The sequence below is a fragment of the Thunnus thynnus genome, chromosome 21, assembly GCF_963924715.1.
Source record: "Thunnus thynnus chromosome 21, fThuThy2.1, whole genome shotgun sequence".
NCBI classification, from domain to species: Eukaryota; Metazoa; Chordata; class Actinopteri; order Scombriformes; family Scombridae; genus Thunnus; species Thunnus thynnus.
Window position 1 is genome coordinate 10,837,377 of NC_089537.1, and position 18,157 is coordinate 10,855,533.

Sequence of the window (18,157 nt, forward strand, 5' to 3'; positions counted from 1 at the left end):
GTGTCATGAAAGTGGAAAAATCTTGTTGAATCTGTGCCTTTTAAAGAATTCAGGCAGGATAGGTAGGAAGGGACAAACTCTCTACAAAGAAATGCCCATTGTGTATATGATTGCAGGTAATTAGCTTAGAAGGTATTCTCAAAATCTTGAAACTGGAGTACATGAACATACTGCAGCACAGGCAATGTGATGCACACTTGTCCACACTGCCCTTTCAAGACCCTGATCTGCTGATAGCAGAGCAACAGAGCGCCTGTCCAGATGCTATGCGGCACAATGACCTTGCCAGTGCCTCTGTTGTCTCAGCATGGTGTTTAGCATATTTGTGGATGACGTAATTTTTCGACTGTGGTGAAGGTTGGAGAGGATACGGTGAATTACTCTGGGCCTTCCTGGCCGCCAGAAGCCTCACTCAGCATCTCTGCCTCGCTGTAACTCAGTCTTTTACTTGATGCTGCCAGCAGAAGGGGAAGAAGGATATATTTAACTTCAGTCTGGATTGATGTCACTGTAGATACTGCAGTTGAAATTCTCATAATTTTCCACTAGTGCTTCGAACAAGTGCTGATATTGTTCTTTGTTTATAGTTAGATCATTATATTTTTATGCCTATTAAGAACCTCATTTGATCAATGATTTATCTGTCGGAGGTGACAGGTAAGGCCATGTTTGGATATGTTATGCACATAGGTGATAGATTAGTTCACTTGCGGCTGAGCAGATTTGGCTACCCTAAGGGCGAGCATTCAGTTCGTCTCTGGAGTAAAAGAGCTGTTGAACTGTACGTGACATTTCCTGTTGTGTTGTGACTACATTTGCTCGGAGGGTTCAAACTTTCCCCGGCTTAGATCCTGGGACAGGTACTGTATCTGCGAGGGCACAGACAAGACTGCTAGCTCTCTCTCTCTCTGTCTATCTCCCTCTTTTGCCTACTTAAACCCATCCAGACAGGGCGTGTCATAATAACAGAGGGAAGAAAAAGGTTTGATCAAAGTGATTGGTCCTTCACTCCTGTAACAAAGATGAAAGATGGTATTTTTATTGCACGCTAGTAACGGTGTAACACTGAACTAATTGGTCTTGATCTGCCAATCACCCCAGGGGATGCAAATGGATACTCTTCCACTTTGGCTCCAAGGGGCCTCTATGCTAGTGCGTCAAGCTGGAAGGAAAACAGAGTAAAATAGATAAATTAGCCTTAAATGAGCCGGCCTTGTGGTTTTCCTGGAGAATCCCTTGCTGTCTTCTCCAGCCCACTCAACCAGTTGTGGCATGTGCTAGACAGCTCCTGACATAAGAGATTATTTTCACTTGTTTGAGATCACATTGTTATGCTCTGAGCAGGATTACTTGTTTTGATGGGGTTGCTTAATAAAGATACATCAAATTGATGTATGATGCATTTAATGTAAGAGAAATGTCTTACAGAGACATATCAGACAAAAAAGTTCTTTTGGATGTTACCTGTTAAGACAACACCTGACCATGCAACAAATTTTACTCATTTCCATGTTTTTATTTCCGCAGGATCATCCTCACATGTGTATACTCGTGGAAGCTTTGCTCACCAGCTTAACAAAGAATTGGACAACATCAGAAATCAGAGAAATAAATTGGGTAAGTATTTGTATTATGTGACAGGGCTGATATATTTTTTCTTAAGACCTTGAATTTCCATGGAAATATATGCCAAGAAGTTTGCGTTTTACATATTGCTGACAGGCAGTCGCTTTCTCTGCCGTCTGCCTTAATTTCTTAATTTGGACTTGGACCAGAACTGCCTGATAATTTTCCATCCATTTTAGGATATTATAAATGAGGCCTGAGCCTTTTGGGGAGCAGGGTGGGGGAGGAGAGCACAAAGGCACTTAGGATATTGGACAAGATGCAAACTTTATATTGTAGCAAGCCTTTTAGTGATGTCATTAATTTAGAAGGATGGTGCATATAAAGTGCACTTGGCAAACCTCTCGGGCAGGCAGGGTGGGTGCACTTTGAGAATAAGGAGGACTAACAAGGTTGGAAATATAGAAAGAAAGTCAATATGGCAAGGACTAGAGGGCAGTCAGATACACATTGTAAGAGGACTGTAGATGTCCATAACACAAGACATAGTGCATGTGGAGTACAGGCAGTCAGTGTACAAACATGACTGCTGTTGAAATAAGAGGGAAGAGATGGAAGATATAAACTTCAAATGTCTGATCTTGCTTCGAAGAACGAGGCACATTAGTTGCCCGCCACATGCACACACACACTCTGACCAAAATATAAATCACAGAATTAATTTTGTTGCATTTCTTTTTATCCAGGATTTATTATTGTTTCCACTAATTAAGGCAATGATGAGTGTGGCTAATTAAAGAGGAAGAGCATCATTTCTAAAGGTTATGAATTTTATATTACCTGGAGGGGGGGGTGGTTGCGATGAGAGGGGAGATTGTGTTAGGTACACACACACACTCACGATATGTTTTACCAAACCAAGTTGTACAAACGCTTTAAACAAAGCCAGAGGGCTTGAGGTTTCAGTAGTTATCTTTGATGAACATATTAATTAACCAGTGGTGGAAAGTGGTGTGTAAGATGGAGGAGTTTACCTCATTACTTTGTTACACTTATATTCCATGAAACAAATAACCTCATACTTTGATTTAATCTCCGTCTCATTTCCTCACAGAGAGAAGAAAGAAAGCATCAGGTTGGGAAAAGAACTTGTTGTATCCCATGGTGATGCTGATCCTACTCGCAGGAACGGTGAGTGCAGAGACTGACCTATCATTAAGCCCAAACTGTTTACTCATGGCGTGTACAGCCTGGCTGGTGGCCACTGGGACTAACAACCTGTACCTCAAACCCCATCCTCTTAAGGTTTTCCCAGAGTCTGGGTGGGGAAACTACTTTTGTTTAATAGCTGTTTAAGAAAATCCTGAATAGCCACCTGCAACAACGGTGATTTTCAACAGATTATAGTGTGGGAATACTGTTTATGCCGTCTGATATTGTTAGATAAGGCAGAAAGGCCATGTGAGCACTATGGCACGTGCATCAAACAACCCCACATTGTTCAGGTCTTGAGAAGCTTAAAATTTACAATCACAAGATAGTTATTATGCCTTACTATCCTTAAGGATAAGCAAGGACCCAGCAATTCCATTTTATCATGATGCCCCATACTTTGAGGATTTAATGAATCTTTTTTATAATTATACCATGTGTAAACAAATCTTTATCTTCCTCTCTGTCTGCAGACAATTTCAGTTATTATGGTGGCACTGAATATCCTCTACCTTCTAGTGGATGAGACTGCCATGCCCAAGGGATCCACAGTAAGCCTTCTGTCTAACTGAAGTACATTTTTACCCCCCACACTCACACACACGCATACCGACACACGCCCAGAATGTAAACTGCAAAACAGCTTGCCTATCAGACCTGCCATGTTCCTGGCGGAGACATAAATCAAATTCCGGATATGCTCAGGTGCATGTTAGAAGAAAAGGCCTGACCAGATGTTAATCAGGCCCCAACCTTGTGCTCCCAGTTTTGTTTTGGAAGCTCATTGAAAGTCATTTCACAGCAGTGTGCAGATTCAATGAGCTAGCTACACGTCTCAAGTCCACAGTGGGTGAATAAGCTGCTTTTCCTCCCCTCTGCAAAGGCAGACAGGGCCAGGTGAAGGGCTCTTACTGTGAGGCAGACTAACCAAGTGTGGAATGGCTCTCAGAGATTCTCATCTCCGCCTAACATGCAATGTGTTTTAAGCTCTCCTTATCTCATGTCATCTGCAGTGACAAGAGGTGCGTGCGTGCGTGTGCTTGCTTGTGTGTGTGTGTTTGTGTGTGTGTGTGTGTGTGTATGCATACGTTTGTGGTTGCATTCTTGTCTGAGAGGGGGCAACATAATGTATCCTATTTCTCCCTCATTTCATTTCGCGTCTTGCGGGCAACTGACAGAGCTGCCCTCGACATTCCAATTATTTTATTGAGCAGAGATGTTTTCTTTGGCAGGACGCGTCGCAGAAAATCCCCCAAATTACACTTGTCATGCAGCTTGAAGCTGTCCTCCCTGACAGTGTGGCCCCACTAAATGGTTTACGCGTTTGTTGAGCTGGATGAATGCCACACCTCTGATCTCACAGCACTACGAGGAATAAAGGGGCGGAGTGGGTGTGTGTGTGTGTGTGGGGGGGGGGGGGGTCTCATCCTCCAAAACAATCGATACTGACATGATATCCATCTATCCACCCCGTTAACCCTATCCTCAAGCTCTCAAACTCTCTACCCCTCTAGCACAGAAATTCCCCTGCAGTTACCTGTACACTGTCTGGAAAGGAGATAAGGACAGAGGAGAGAAAATGATATAAAGAAGCAGAGAGAGTGGCTTGCTTGAGAGTTGGACGAGGCAGTGCCGCAAAGAGCAAAGAGACTCAGACTGTGGGAAAGTCAAATGAGGCCCCGATGTGCTGATTGTTGTGGAGGAGCACAATGGAATTGCCCTGTCAATGTTTGTCTTCCCTTCCAACTAAGCATCCCTCCGCAGTCCTTAGCATACTGAGCAGTGCCCCGCTCAGCTTTACAGAGCAAAGGATGGAAGTGGAGACGGATGATGAGGAAGAGCAGGGAGGAGAAGCAGGTGGATGGAGCTGAAGAAAGAAGAGGAAAATGGAACTCTGCCTCTGTCAAAGAACATATTGCTTTACAGCTTGATAAACAAGCACTAAGTGGGACCAATAAAATTGTTACTGCAGACCCTTCTCTTTGGTAGCCACCACACTTGACACTGTATTTTGTAAAATGGACAATTAGATTCGAGCGGACCGCAATTTTCACCTCTCTAAAGTTTCCCTTCTCTAAACAACAACTTGCAAAACAGCTCCTACAGATTTCCCTCACATGCACATCTTAGCTATGACCTCTCTGCATATGCATGATGACCTTTTGTTCCTTGCGCGTTTGCATCTTCTCCCTACGGCATTTATGCTAAAGTGACCATGACAAACAATGTCAATGAATATCAAAATGTATGGAAATTATGCCTGTAGCTTGACAACCAGCAGAACTAGATGAAAATGTAGAATTTTGTCGGGGGTGAGGAATTAAAACTTGCACTGTCATTAAACCTGTCACTTCGCTATTACTTAAATCTAATTATGGAAAACTGATTACTGAAATAAGGAGCAATTTGACAAGATGGTCTCACATTGAGAATGAATGCACCCCTGGGACTACTGTTGTCGCACTCTTTGCCAATAAATGTCCCTAGCTCTACAGTTAAGAAATTAGATAAAATGATGTTGACATTTTTATGGCAAGATAAAGTAGAATTAAATACAAGAAACTGCTATGGCCAAAAGAATAGATAGCACAGCTCATAGCTTTAATTACTTAAATGACTGAAGATATAGCCACAATATGGGTGGTGTCTGAGCAAACAGTATGTCCAAATGTGCCTTTGGAATCTCTCCCATTTCTGAATCACAAATATTGGAAGAAAGTTATAAATGAATAGACATAGGCATTTTTAAACTACCAATCCTAAATTAATTATGATTTTATTATTGACCAAGGACTAAAGAAGCTGTCAGATAAAGTAATAATAATAATTTTGCACAGGACAAGTATTTGATGGGAACAGTTTTTTAATGTATCTCCACAAACAGACTAAATGTACTGTGGTTGACTGACACATGTGCACTGATGTCAGTGGGATGATCTTGGCTTTAGTTATCACATGCTCACTTTTTGGGTTTATTGTTGATTTTGTCACAAAACTGAGTAAACTGGTGTCACTGTAAGGCTTTCAGTGTAGGTGCAAATGCTCACAAGTGGAACTCTCTTGATTAGTAAATATATACCTTGTTTTTGTGTGTTAAATAAAGTTTTAAATAAGCCGTCCCTTACTTATGGGACACACCTAAGGTCAGATAGTCAGGAGGACGTGAGGAATAGTTCTGCATGTGTGAGAGGCTGACAACCTTGCCAGTGCACAGGTACTGCAAGGTGTTAATCTCCCAAGTAACATACGCAATATGTCTGCTGACTCTGCCGCTGCAGGCAGCACAGACGAATCTACCAGTCTCCCCCCTGCTGACCCCCCCCCCCTCTCTCTTTGACACACACAAACACACACTCCATTACCCTTCCTGCTACTGGAATGAAAAGAAGTAAGATAAGATAAACCTTTATTAATCCCCAGAGGGAAATTCAGGCATCATAGCAGCAACAGCAATGAGAATGAAACACAGGAGAGGTACAGGTAAGAGTCCAGAGCCAAACCAAGATAATAAGAATAAAAATATGAACAAAAATAAAGAAAGTAAAACACTGAGCTGCTGGCTAGATATCTGCTTGGGATCTCTGAATGTATGAACATATGTACAGTCTATTAATAAATAGTTTGAGTCTATCAGTCAATATAAATGTACATATAGGAATATGAATGAATTAATATATGAGTCCATGTGCAAGTACGCCAAAGTCTATGCAGGTTTCAGTAGTAAAAAGTCAAAAGTAAGTAACAGACAGTGCAGGTCTTAAAGTTCTCATATGGGGGTCAAGCCTTGGCTGTGGAGCCTGATGGCTACTGGCACAAAGGACTGGTCAAGGCGCTTTGTGGTGTGTTGAGGAAGGATTAGTCTGTGGCTGAACGTGCTCCTCATCTTTGCTAGCTCATAATAGAGGGGATGGGAGGGGTTCTCCAGGATAGTGTCCAGCTTCCTCCTCGTCCTCCCCTCCGCAACCACCTCCAGGTTGTCCAGTTCAGCTCCAACTAAGGAGCTAGCCTTCCTCACTAGCATGTTCAGTTCGTTTGGCATCCCCCCCAACATACTATGGCAAAGAAGAGGACGCTGGCTACTGCAGACTGGTAAAACATCTGCAGCAGCCTATTGCACACGTTGAAGGACCTGAGCCTCCTCAGGAAGAACAGCTTACTCTGTCCCTTCCTGTAGAGGGCCTCAGTGTTGTCAGTCCAGTCCAGTTTATCGTTCATGTGTACTCACGGGAACTTGTAGGTACCCACCACCTCCACCTCCTCCCCTCGAGTGGTGATGGGAGTTGGGGGTAAGAGTTGAAAGGAGGCGCACTGTGAACGCTAGCTGTCCTGAGCGTGCGCACACTTGCATATGCGTGTATGCGCGCACACACACACACACACACACAACCTTAATGCATGCCCGCCCGCCCTCCCTCCATTAATAAATGACATCAGATGCTGTCTGCTAATTCCCTGTGTAAGAGAAAGAGCACTGCACCATGGCTCTGCAGTAAGCTCCCAGGGATGACAGTTGCATAAAAAGGCATGAAACAACCTGCCAGGCTTTCCTTTTTTCTTCAGGCTCTTTTACAAAACAAATCAACATAAGGACATTCTAGGTAGGTAAGAAAGACATAAAATACAATTTAAAAAAACAAAAAACAAATAATCAACTATAACTAGGACCATACTCTAAATATATACTGTGTAATTGTATATTGGTATTGCAAGAAAAGTAAATACTGTATATATGCACTGTACATTGATGTCATACTTTGGTATGGCAAGGTGATGTATTTGCATTGCATGGCTTTAGCTATGTACACATGATACAGCAATATAGAATAGTGTAATATGCTGTATATTATAGGAGTAATGAAGACACTGTTCTGTATAAGGATTGGTAATCATGTACATATGAGCATTTAATTATCCACTAGATCTAAATGTGCAGCAAATAACTTGTCAAGTATAATTTAGACAAGCATAACTTGAAAGTGAGCAGTCTATGGTCACTTCTTACTTGTGGACATAATGTATGGTACTGTGGGTGCCCCATACAATACATTGATCCTTTTGAGGATCAGCCCTTGTGCCAAGTCTGACAAAAGCAAATATTTATCATTTGACAACACAGATGCTTGGTATGTGCAGCCTATGTAGATGTATGTCTTTTTCCTGCCCGCCCCCGCCCCCTCAAACCCCTGAGGACTAACGGTTGGGGGAGAAGGGGGGGTGTACGCCTAGTGTGTTTGCTGAAGTATTTGTTTTGTTGTTTTTATGTTTTTAGCGCGCTTTCAGCTTGTACACTCTTCTTACCGTAAGCAATGTGCCGTTTTTGTTTGAACACCTGTTCACATATTGTATGATCGACAGTGATTTGAAGAGAGTCTCTTTCATCTTGTTCCATTCATTACTTAGCCAATTTGATTCTGTCTTTCTCAAGTGGGGAAATTCTTCATGCACCGCAGACTTACTTTGCAGGATTTCTGTAATTGCATGTGTGTGCAACTGCCTGCAGTGCAGTCATTTCCCATTTTCTTTTTTTATTTGTGATGTGTTTATATAAGATTGGTGTGTGATGACATTGAATAACCCAGTTTTCTGTCTGTGTATCTATCCACCAGGACCGAGGCATTGGGAACACCTCTCTGTCCACATTTGGCGTGGCTCAGGCAGTTCTGGAGATCATCCTCATGTTGTATCCTTTCAGTGACCCCCCCTTTGTTTATGGCCGGAGTCGCATGCTCCATGGCCAAGAGCAACATTGTGAAGCCAGCTTTGTTTACCCAGGACATAGTTCAGCCAGACACCTTCCGGAAGACATGTTCTGCTGTTTCATCACCTTTTATCATAGCTGAAAAGGTGCAGACTCAGGACACTTAAAAAGACGACTCAATGAAGCTGCTTTGCTACCAGCAGAGAAGTGTTTTTGGTCCTTGACTGATTTGCTGAACAGCTACTTGTTGGTGTCTTCTGTCGTTGGCTTCTACAGCCTGCGTGTCTTTGAGGGACTCACTCCCAGGAAGGATGACACAACCATGACAACGGTAAAGATGGAATGGAAGGACAGGGGGTGGGGTGAAGTGGGGGCAAGGGTGCTGAGAATGCACCAAAGGTACTGTTGTGTTTGGGACCCCCTGTGTTTCATCTATTTCCTCATTTTTCCCCTTCTCTCTCCCGCCTTCCTCTCTACTCCAAACTCCTACTGCTCACTAATGTTTTCCTCAGGGCCCCTCAATAGCTTTAGTTGATCTGTCCAATATTTGTTTGTGGGTTGCGCAAACACTGGCAAAGTGCAAGCTCCTTTCTTGTACATCAGAGGGAGAGTGGGTTTTTTTGGGGGGAGGGGGGGAGGAGGATGTGTGCTCTGTTTGGCCCATAGTGGCACCTATTCACTTGGTAATGAGTTTGGGAGTGGTGAGGCTTGTTAACTAGCCATGACGCTCCAGTGAAAGGACTTGAAAGGACAATAGAAAGAACCTGGTAATGAGCAACTTCAGAGGTACCAACTGTACAATATGTGGAACCAATTTAACATCAAGTGCTTTGTGTATATGTATGGGCACATCACTGCTGAATCTTTTTTGCCTCCAAATTCTCATAGTTTTTTCTCTTAACCACTAGTTCTTGATTGATTGGAAATTTGAACTTTGATTATTAACCAATCTTTTCTCTTTGTAGATCATTGGTTGCTGTGTATCCATCTTGGTTTTGAGTTCAGCCCTGCCAGTGATGTCTAGAACGCTAGGTGAGTACAGTTTTGTATGCGTGTGTTTGTCTGTATTAGAGGTATAAGACTATGGGCATGCTAATTTCATAATTCACACCCAGCCTGTGTGTAAGGATTAAATTAGATTTTGGATTAGATTTTTAGAATGGTCATAATGGCCTAAACACAAACGACTAGGAAGCATAAAATGCCCCTGCTCCATAACAATTCTCACTGCTGCCACCAACACCAGACCATTAAGGTTAGCAAGTTGAATTCTTCTATAGTTTCCCTTAGTGATGGTAGAAAAGAGTGCAGGGAGAAGGGGTAAAAATGACAGGAGTAGCACCATCACAATGGCACTAATAAACATGCAGAATGCAGAGCACAGCTGTTCAAATAGCACTACTCTGTGTGTGAGTGTGTGTGTGTGTGTGAGTAAGAGAGAGAGAGAGAGACCAACAGAGTGGGAGAATGGGACTGAGCGAGCATACAGTGACTCATTGGGAGCTTTACAAAATATCAACAGGTTCTGCTTTGTGACGCTGAATAGATGAAAAGGAATAAATGCATGACAGAGTTAAAGAGAAAAGGCCTCCCAGCAAAAGAAAAAAAAAAGACGTGGAGAGTTCAGTGTGACGAAGTGAGATGTTACGAGACAAGAAAGGGTTTTGTGTGTTGATGTGAGGTGTTTTTGTGTGTGTCAGTGTTGGAAGGATGCACTGTACAAGAGAAAAGGGATCTGTGCTGCAACAAAAAAAATCTGCTAAATCCTGTCGGTTTTGATGATGTCAAACATGCACCAAATACATACTCCACAATGGCTGTTTGGGGACTTCCAATGGAACGGCTGTTCCTGCTTTATTACATAGAATATGCATTTTGGGTACCATGGAGTTTGATTTAAACTTGTGGAATAAACTAATGGTGTTTAAACAGAAACTTGGTCTGAAGGTAACTGTAAACTCAAAGGGGACCTATTATGCTTTTTCTTATTTTCAGTCATACATACAGTAAGGTCCAAAGTCTGAGACCACTTTTCCATTCAGTGTTGTTAGGGCACGAGTACAAAAGTGCGAGGAACCTATTGTTTTTGTAGAGATTATTGTTATTATTCTCCTATGCCATTGTATTTTTTAGGGGCTTGAGATGCTTGAAAACGCATGAAAATTGGCATCAGAACTGGTGAAAATTGCAAAGTTCAGTAGTGATTGGGCTTGGGCGTGGCCAGTGGGCTCCATAGCGACTCCAAATGCAGGCCATGTTGGGATAAAGTTGCTTTGATGTTCATGAAATTGCAGTCATCATTCTGGACATGATACATTTTTTTGAATTTTTTAAAAAAAAAATTCGCCCAACAGGAAGTCAGCCATTTTGGATTGTGTGTGTCAATTTTCATATTATGAAGACATTGAGGCCTTTAGGATGCACAAAAACTCACAAATCTTTGCACCCATGTTTGAACTAGTAAATATTTTGATTTGATATCATAGTTGGGCTTGGGCGTGGCATGTCAGCTCTATAGCGCCCCTTATTACTTTTAGCTTTTGGTTTACTTGAAATCTCGCAAAACTTGGCACACACATTAGAAACCCTGAGCATTGCAAGGATATTCACCTTATTCTTTGCCTTAACTATCGCGCTTCCCCATTGTGTCTTTTTGTAATCTTACTTCCATTTTAGAGCAGAAGTGCGATTACTTTGTTTAGCGTTGTCAGCTTTATCACCCTTTACTTGCCAAAACAAAGTGGTTAAATCTAACAGACCTTAACCACAGCATTGTCACACTATAAAACATAATTATTGTTTAACAAACATGTCTAAATACACTAAGATATTAAGGTAGCCTAATCGGAACACCTAACCATAAATAATGGAAGTGCGTCATTTATGGTGATCAGACACTGATAATGTTTATTATCTGACAAAACAGACTTTTTATATATTACTGAGGTCTTCTGCTAAATTCAGAGTCATGTTTCACTCAGTAGAACTCCAATTTAATAAATCAGCAGTTATAAGAATGTGTAAACTGCATCATTAAGGCAGACAAGCATCATCTGGGAAACATCACATTCATTCACTTTACATGCAGCTAAAATTAATACTGAATTATGTTAAATGTTCGCCGAATGGGTTAGTGTCTATTTATGTGTCATATGAAATCATAAATGATCTTTTAGAAGGAGTAGATGTGTACCAGTAAGTTCGGCTTCATTAAATTTAACAAGATGTTAACTGAGGCTTTCCTCTGACAGTAGGAAACATTTGAAGACTTAATCTGATATTTGTCTACATTTAACCGATAAAAATGTTAAATGTTACAGACGTTTTGAATGCAGGACTTTTACCTTAATAAAGTTATTTCACAACATGATGCTATTAATGTCACAAAAATGATTATGTAAAATACTTTTTCCAATCAGTCGTTAGTAAACTAAATAGTAAAAACTGGCGTGTTCGTGTTGTTGCCTCATTGTCAGTCATTTAAATGTGAACTAGAAAATGCATTTCCTGTAGAAAATGTGTGTGAATGCTGACAGCTGAAACAAATTGCAAAGCATGGATGAAACTACACACTTGTTCAGCACCCCCATCTGTACAACTTTGCTGAATTTTGTTACCCTGGAATATTACATTTAAGAGATATGGCAGTTAATAAGTAGTATGGTGGTGTTTCACCAATAGCCATAAGGTGGGGCTATTGGCTAATATTACAGTAGCGCCCCCTGCGGGTAGAATTGTATTTTAGAATTGTATGTGTATGTTACACATTTGTGCAGCGTGGCTGTATGTACAACATTCCTAAATTTGATTGCAATCGAATTTAGCATTGAAGAGTTATGGCACAATAAGTGCCCTCAGACCATGCCTTAAAAATGTTGGTAACTAATTACAGACAAATCGTAAGTGATACCCAAAAACGAATTCATGAGTTTTATTCGGGGTCATCTAAATATGGTATGTACCAAGTTTGGTGAAGATTAGATGAAATATGTGCTAACAGAGGCAAAAATATGTTTACCAAAAAATCCAAAATGGTGGAAAAATATTCGAGGCGCAAATGGGCGTGGTCTATATCAGTCGAATTGGCATCATTCCAAGGAACACAATGTGCAAATATTGTTTTGATACACTTCATAGTTCATGAGTTATTACCATGACCGCGGGGAACAAGTGCATCTGCTTTATTATTGTTTTTTCATTTACCATTAGCTAGCTAGCTAACTCCAGAAGTGCCTCTTCTTGGTCCTGTGAAGATTAATGCTGCCTCAAATGTAATGATAATACTAATGTAATAATAATAATAATACAAAATATAATTTAATAGTAATTAAAGATGTCCTCATAGGTGATATCAGGCCATTTTCGCATGTAGTCCTCCTAGTCACTGATGGTTGGATGTGGTACTGTAAAACCATCTAATCGCTGCAGTGTAGCTGCTGAATGTTCTCAGATTTCATTCTCTTTATACATCCATTTGATACACAAATTGTGCTCATCATTTGTCTTATTTTCCATTGGCTGTCATTAGCTCCGCCCAACGGGAAGTCGGCCATTTTGAATTGAACTTTTTCCATCTCTTCCTAGATTCATTTGAAATTTGGTTGGTATAACCCTCAGACTAATGTGACACTAAATTGTAAAGGAATAGTCGATACCTTGAACAATGATGAGAAGCTTGAATGACACATAGTTCATCAAATGTATACATAATTTCGCTGTCATCTCCAGCGCCATTGCACACAGGAAATAATATTTTACCACTATCACTACCTCTAGTAGTGATACCACGGCTGCTGCTCCCTCTGACACACATGAGGTGCAAGGGCCTGTTCATCCCTGCTTGCAGCTTTAATTAAACCTTGTTTTTAGGTCAGGAACACATGCTTTCCTGTTGAGATTTTTCCAACTGTTAATGGCCCTTAAGCAGGCACGACACCATCTTTGTTTGTCTCACATACAGAGGGGGGAAAAAAACTCTCAAACCCTGATAAACCAAGACATATGCCTCTTGGTTGCATGGCCTGCCACATGCTGTTTCCAAATCTGCTACTTTACCCATGACATTTCAAATGCCAAGCATCTTTTTAGCTCCAATTAGATTTTCCCAAATTACCAAACCAAGATCAAAACCTTTGGCATTAGAAATGAATTTAGCCTGACCACAGTGGCAAACTGTATCGACTGGGGTCTCCATCATCTCTCTCCCTGTCTCTTCACAAGCAATTTTGTTAAAGGTCCTTGATGCCTGCAAACTGCTTACTGCGGCTGTAAATACATCTCTCTGGACACTGAATCGATTGCCCGATCTAATTGACGACAAAGGTTGTGAAGATGTTACAGGAGTAGAAGAATGTCTGGAGACTCGGGCTTACTCAGTCTGACACATCTGAATATGATTTTTGCATATAAATGACTTAGCCTTAAGATATTGATGCAGTAATTTCCTCGGTCAATGTTGCAGGCAAAATTAATGTCCCAAAAAGACATAAACACCATTGACATTAAATACAATTGTACACATCGGGTTATTGAAGGCTTAATTATCTCCTTGCATTACTTTGTTATGGATGGCACAGCTAGCCCATCCTAGAGTGTAGGAACATGTGGAGTGGAGGGCCAAAATGGATAAGCAGGAAAACAATGGGGTGTTGATGGTTTTCCAGGCAGTATGTGATAAGCTGTGACAGATGGTTTGAAATTGGTCTAGCCGCATCTAGCAGTGTGGAGCTAAGAGAAGCCTGCAAGAGAAACTACTCCTTTATCTCCGTCTGAAGGTCCTGGGAGAGAGACGGAGTCCACCTGCACACCACCTTTGCTGCTATACTTAGTCACTCATCCTTTCCTATTCCACAGCGAACCGTCCTTACTGTACGACTCCGCCAAGGAATGAAAATAAGCAGAAACTATGCAGTACAATGGATCAGTGGCTGTTTGTGGACGCCTGACTGGATGTGTTTCTCTGTCTCAATTAAATGAAATTTGACATGATAGCATTGTCAGGGATATTTATAGGTAAAGGCTAAAACATCTGAAGATTCTCAGTTATCCAGGTCATGGTGCATCTGGCAGCTGGACCTGCTTTAGATAATAGATTAATTACTTTATTATTGGGGTCAAAAGCTGTGAGAAATTGTGAAAACTCTCAGCTTTGTGGAAACTTGTATTGTTTATTGTTTGAATCAGATATGTGGTTAGCTCAGTGGTTAACTCAGTTGGTGGGCCCAGATGACTCTGGTTCCATGACTTGGGAGTGGCTTTTTTACCACTTTACAGTGTTTTGGCTAAATGAAACCACAGACAGAATAGTTACATTAAGGTCACTCTGTTAAGACTTACTTTTGAAGTGGTGGTTTACATGCAAACTTGTCTGTCGGACACAATACTTACCTAGTTAAAGGGGAACTAGGCAAAATGAACATAATTTGTTTTGTTTTTTGACTATGACGGAAAATATATTTGCTTTTTACACACTTTGTCACACCTTTTCATTAGGACTCAACAAAGGTCAAATTGAGCTAGGAATTGGGTTGTTTGTCATAGTCCTGTTTCAACAATTACATTTTTTCCAATGAGTGTCAACTTTCTTTCCAACAGAGTTATTTGACTTGTCTCTCTGCTCTTCACAGGTATCACCAGGTTTGATCTCTTGGGAGATTTCGGGAGATTCAATTGGCTGGGAAACTTCTACATTGTCCTTTCATACAACCTGCTGTTTGCAGTTGTGACAACACTCTGTCTTGTCAGAAAATTCACCTCAGCAATTCGGGAAGAGCTCCTAAAGGCCTTAGGTAAATTTATCTATTTATCTGTCTATTATATATGTGTGCAGAGGGTTTATAACCATCAGCTTTAGTATGCTACAACATAGCACATTGTCTTTCATTTCCTTTTACTCAGTGTCCTGCAGGGTCTGACAAACAATACTGCCTTTGACAGCTGGATCTTCTGTATAATATAATGGAATATATTTCATAATAACACTTTGACTACCCAATTCCATCCTAATTTTGTATCCACAAATATTTGGTCTGAAACACCGACAGCTCCAACCTGCTCTGTGGCTTTGGAGGTAGATAGTGTTTATTTCTCTCAGACAGCACAACCTGGAGTGAAGTGACAAAATGGAAGAAATTGCAGCAAGATCCAATGTGCTATGGGACTGACATGTGACAGAGGATGGGGCTAGTCTCAAAGGCTTGTGGTGACAGGCCCTGGATGTTTGATACACAGGGTGGGATAGGGTTAGAAAATGTCAGACAGAGGCACTGAGGGGAAAAAAGCACATCAATACCTCTGTCTAAGTGAAAGTCTGAGGCTTTTTAATGAGATTTCTCTCCCTTATCTCCCCCTGCCCAGGTCTGGATAAATTGCAACTGTCAAACAGCCCCACGGACCCTGAATCTGGGAAGCTCTCGGCCAACGGGCATCAGAAAACTCTGTGAAAGGGACGATAGATCAACACACAACACACACAACACACACACACACACACACCTTAGCACAGCCAAAGGGAGATTTCGACAGTACTGCCTGACTGCTGAAAGGTGAAAGGGATTGGAAGGAACTTAATAAACCCAGGCAGTGTCTGACGGATGCTGCAAATGGAGGCTGAGAGCAATTTAGCTTCGTGACATTCCATCCTCTGCGTCTCGGATGGAAGCTGGGACAGAGCCAGGGATGAGACTGAGGAGTGAAATAGACTGGCATCACTGCAGTGACCTTGATGTTGACCTCAACAGTGACTGTGACTTTAAACTAACCCATCTCTTGCTTCAGGGGCACTCTTCCCCTAGAATCGCTTCCTGTTACTCTTGTACAACCTCCTCACTGCTGCACTATACAAAAGCAAGAGGGTATAAGCAGGTGAAACAATTCTGTAGTGGCTTTTTCCCATTTTTTTAAGTCTTACATCCCACTAAAAGGCAATGGTTTTACTCCTGCTTATCCTCAGTACTTAGTATAGTTAATAGACGCCCTACGATTCATAGGTACGATTCATATGATTGTATGTCTGCAGTAATTGGTGTCAGTGATACGTGGAGCACTCGCAGTTTATGGTCTATAATCGTTGGTCTTTGATTGTTAGGTGGACTGATTCAGGCATAATAAAAGGTGTCAATTTTGATTTTAAGCTGTGAAAATAACAATATGTGTTTTGTGAAGCATGAAAGACATCATTTATTCACACCAAGTACATATAAACTGCACAGCATCAATACGATTCACATTTATGCATTGGCATTCTTACTGATAGGCCTCAGATTATAGCACTCCTGCCGTCATGTCATTGTCTTTTTATTTGGCTTTACTCAAGTGCGCTTTAACTTTATTGATGATGTCATTAGTTTATATGAAGTAGGGTAAGAACTTTTTTTAGGTGCTCTAGATTAGACTTGAGCTACTCTACAAATGGGATACTAAAGTAAATGGAAGTTCTATCCATTTCATTTCCAATGAGTGAAATGCATTTGGAGCTGATCCTGTGGGTGTCTTTACTGAAATTTTATTATGCACAAGGTAAGAAAATGTTATCATATTTTGTTCACACCCCCCCTCCCAAAAAATATTTTAAATTCACAGGGCACAGAAGATTTTGTCAATTTTCTTTGTAAATATTGTATTTACGTGTACATATATTTGTTTCATACCTTTTTTTGCATTATTTGGATGTAAATATTGGGCTTTCACTGAGCCCGCTGAGGGTCTGACTCACTAAGCAATCTGTATTTTGTTGTACATATTTTTTTATAACACCTCAATCTAATGCAAACCTGTAAAAGTCTTCATATACAGAATGCAGAAGTGAACATTGTGCAACTTTGCAGCCGATAGAAAGACTTGGTGACTCAGGCCCCACTCATATGTTGTTGTATTGCTGCATAATCTTTTGAACTGTGATGTTCTTTGTCTCCAGAACACCTTAAATGCCTTACACAACGAGCATCTCGCAGGCTTAATGTTAAGGTTGTTTCTTGTTCTGTGTCGTTTATGTACATGTGCATTGTTTGTCTCTAGACAGTTCCACTGTGATCCCCTTCACACACTGAGCTTCTAGTCTAAAGCCAGCTGGATATAACAAACACATCTCTTTTTGCAATGAATGTTGTCAGTCTCATCTGGTGAGAGACTCCATTTTGAGATTCATTCATTACCCATAAAACTTGAGCGCTTGCTAGAGAGTTGAGTGACCTAATGATGTTATTTTTATGGCGTCATACTGTAGATTTCATGTGCTTTCATGGTGATTAATGTGACATGATGACAAAAGAAAATGAAGTAGGGAAATTTTTAATTTATTTATGCATTTGAAACATTTGTTTTTTTAGAATAGGGACTGTGGTGCATCAAAGCTGTCAACCATTGGTTGGTGCTATATTACAAAGACTGGATTTAAAAACTAATTTGCAACTTTCAATCAATTCATCTTCTCAAACGGGTAAATCAGACTTGACAGTGTTTTGTAAAGAGTAATCTACATATAACAGCTCTTACGATATGAAAACCAAAGCGGATGGATTTTTCAGAAATGTTGATTGATATTGTGATATTGAAGGATTGCTGGTTTACCCAAAGTCTTTACGAGCAGAAACATTTGGTAGATTGTCTAGTAGATTTGTGTCATCTCATGTGGTTTACTGTGTCTCTTCAACTATGTTATTCATGTTCCGACCATGCTGATCA

General features: G+C 40.9%; 1 protein-coding gene across 2 annotated transcripts in view; it reads left to right on the top strand.

Moving 5' to 3' along the window:
• lmbr1 (limb development membrane protein 1) overlaps positions 1-17,655 on the top strand; it is a 37,837-nt gene extending 20,182 nt beyond the window's left edge. The window contains exons 10-17 of one of the 2 annotated variants that reach the window (XM_067578494.1): positions 1,528-1,617; positions 2,681-2,757; positions 3,252-3,329; positions 8,385-8,458; positions 8,717-8,807; positions 9,442-9,508; positions 15,103-15,264; positions 15,833-17,655. In XM_067578494.1, coding sequence (XP_067434595.1) covers positions 1,528-1,617; positions 2,681-2,757; positions 3,252-3,329; positions 8,385-8,458; positions 8,717-8,807; positions 9,442-9,508; positions 15,103-15,264; positions 15,833-15,918 — 725 coding nt within the window. In that variant the 3' untranslated portion in view covers positions 15,919-17,655. Of the gene's footprint in view, positions 1-1,527; positions 1,618-2,680; positions 2,758-3,251; positions 3,330-8,384; positions 8,459-8,716; positions 8,808-9,441; positions 9,509-10,176; positions 14,465-15,102; positions 15,265-15,832 lie in introns of those variants that run through there. The other variant, XM_067578496.1, reaches the window with a different exon arrangement.
• The last annotated feature ends 502 nt before the right edge of the window (positions 17,656-18,157 follow it).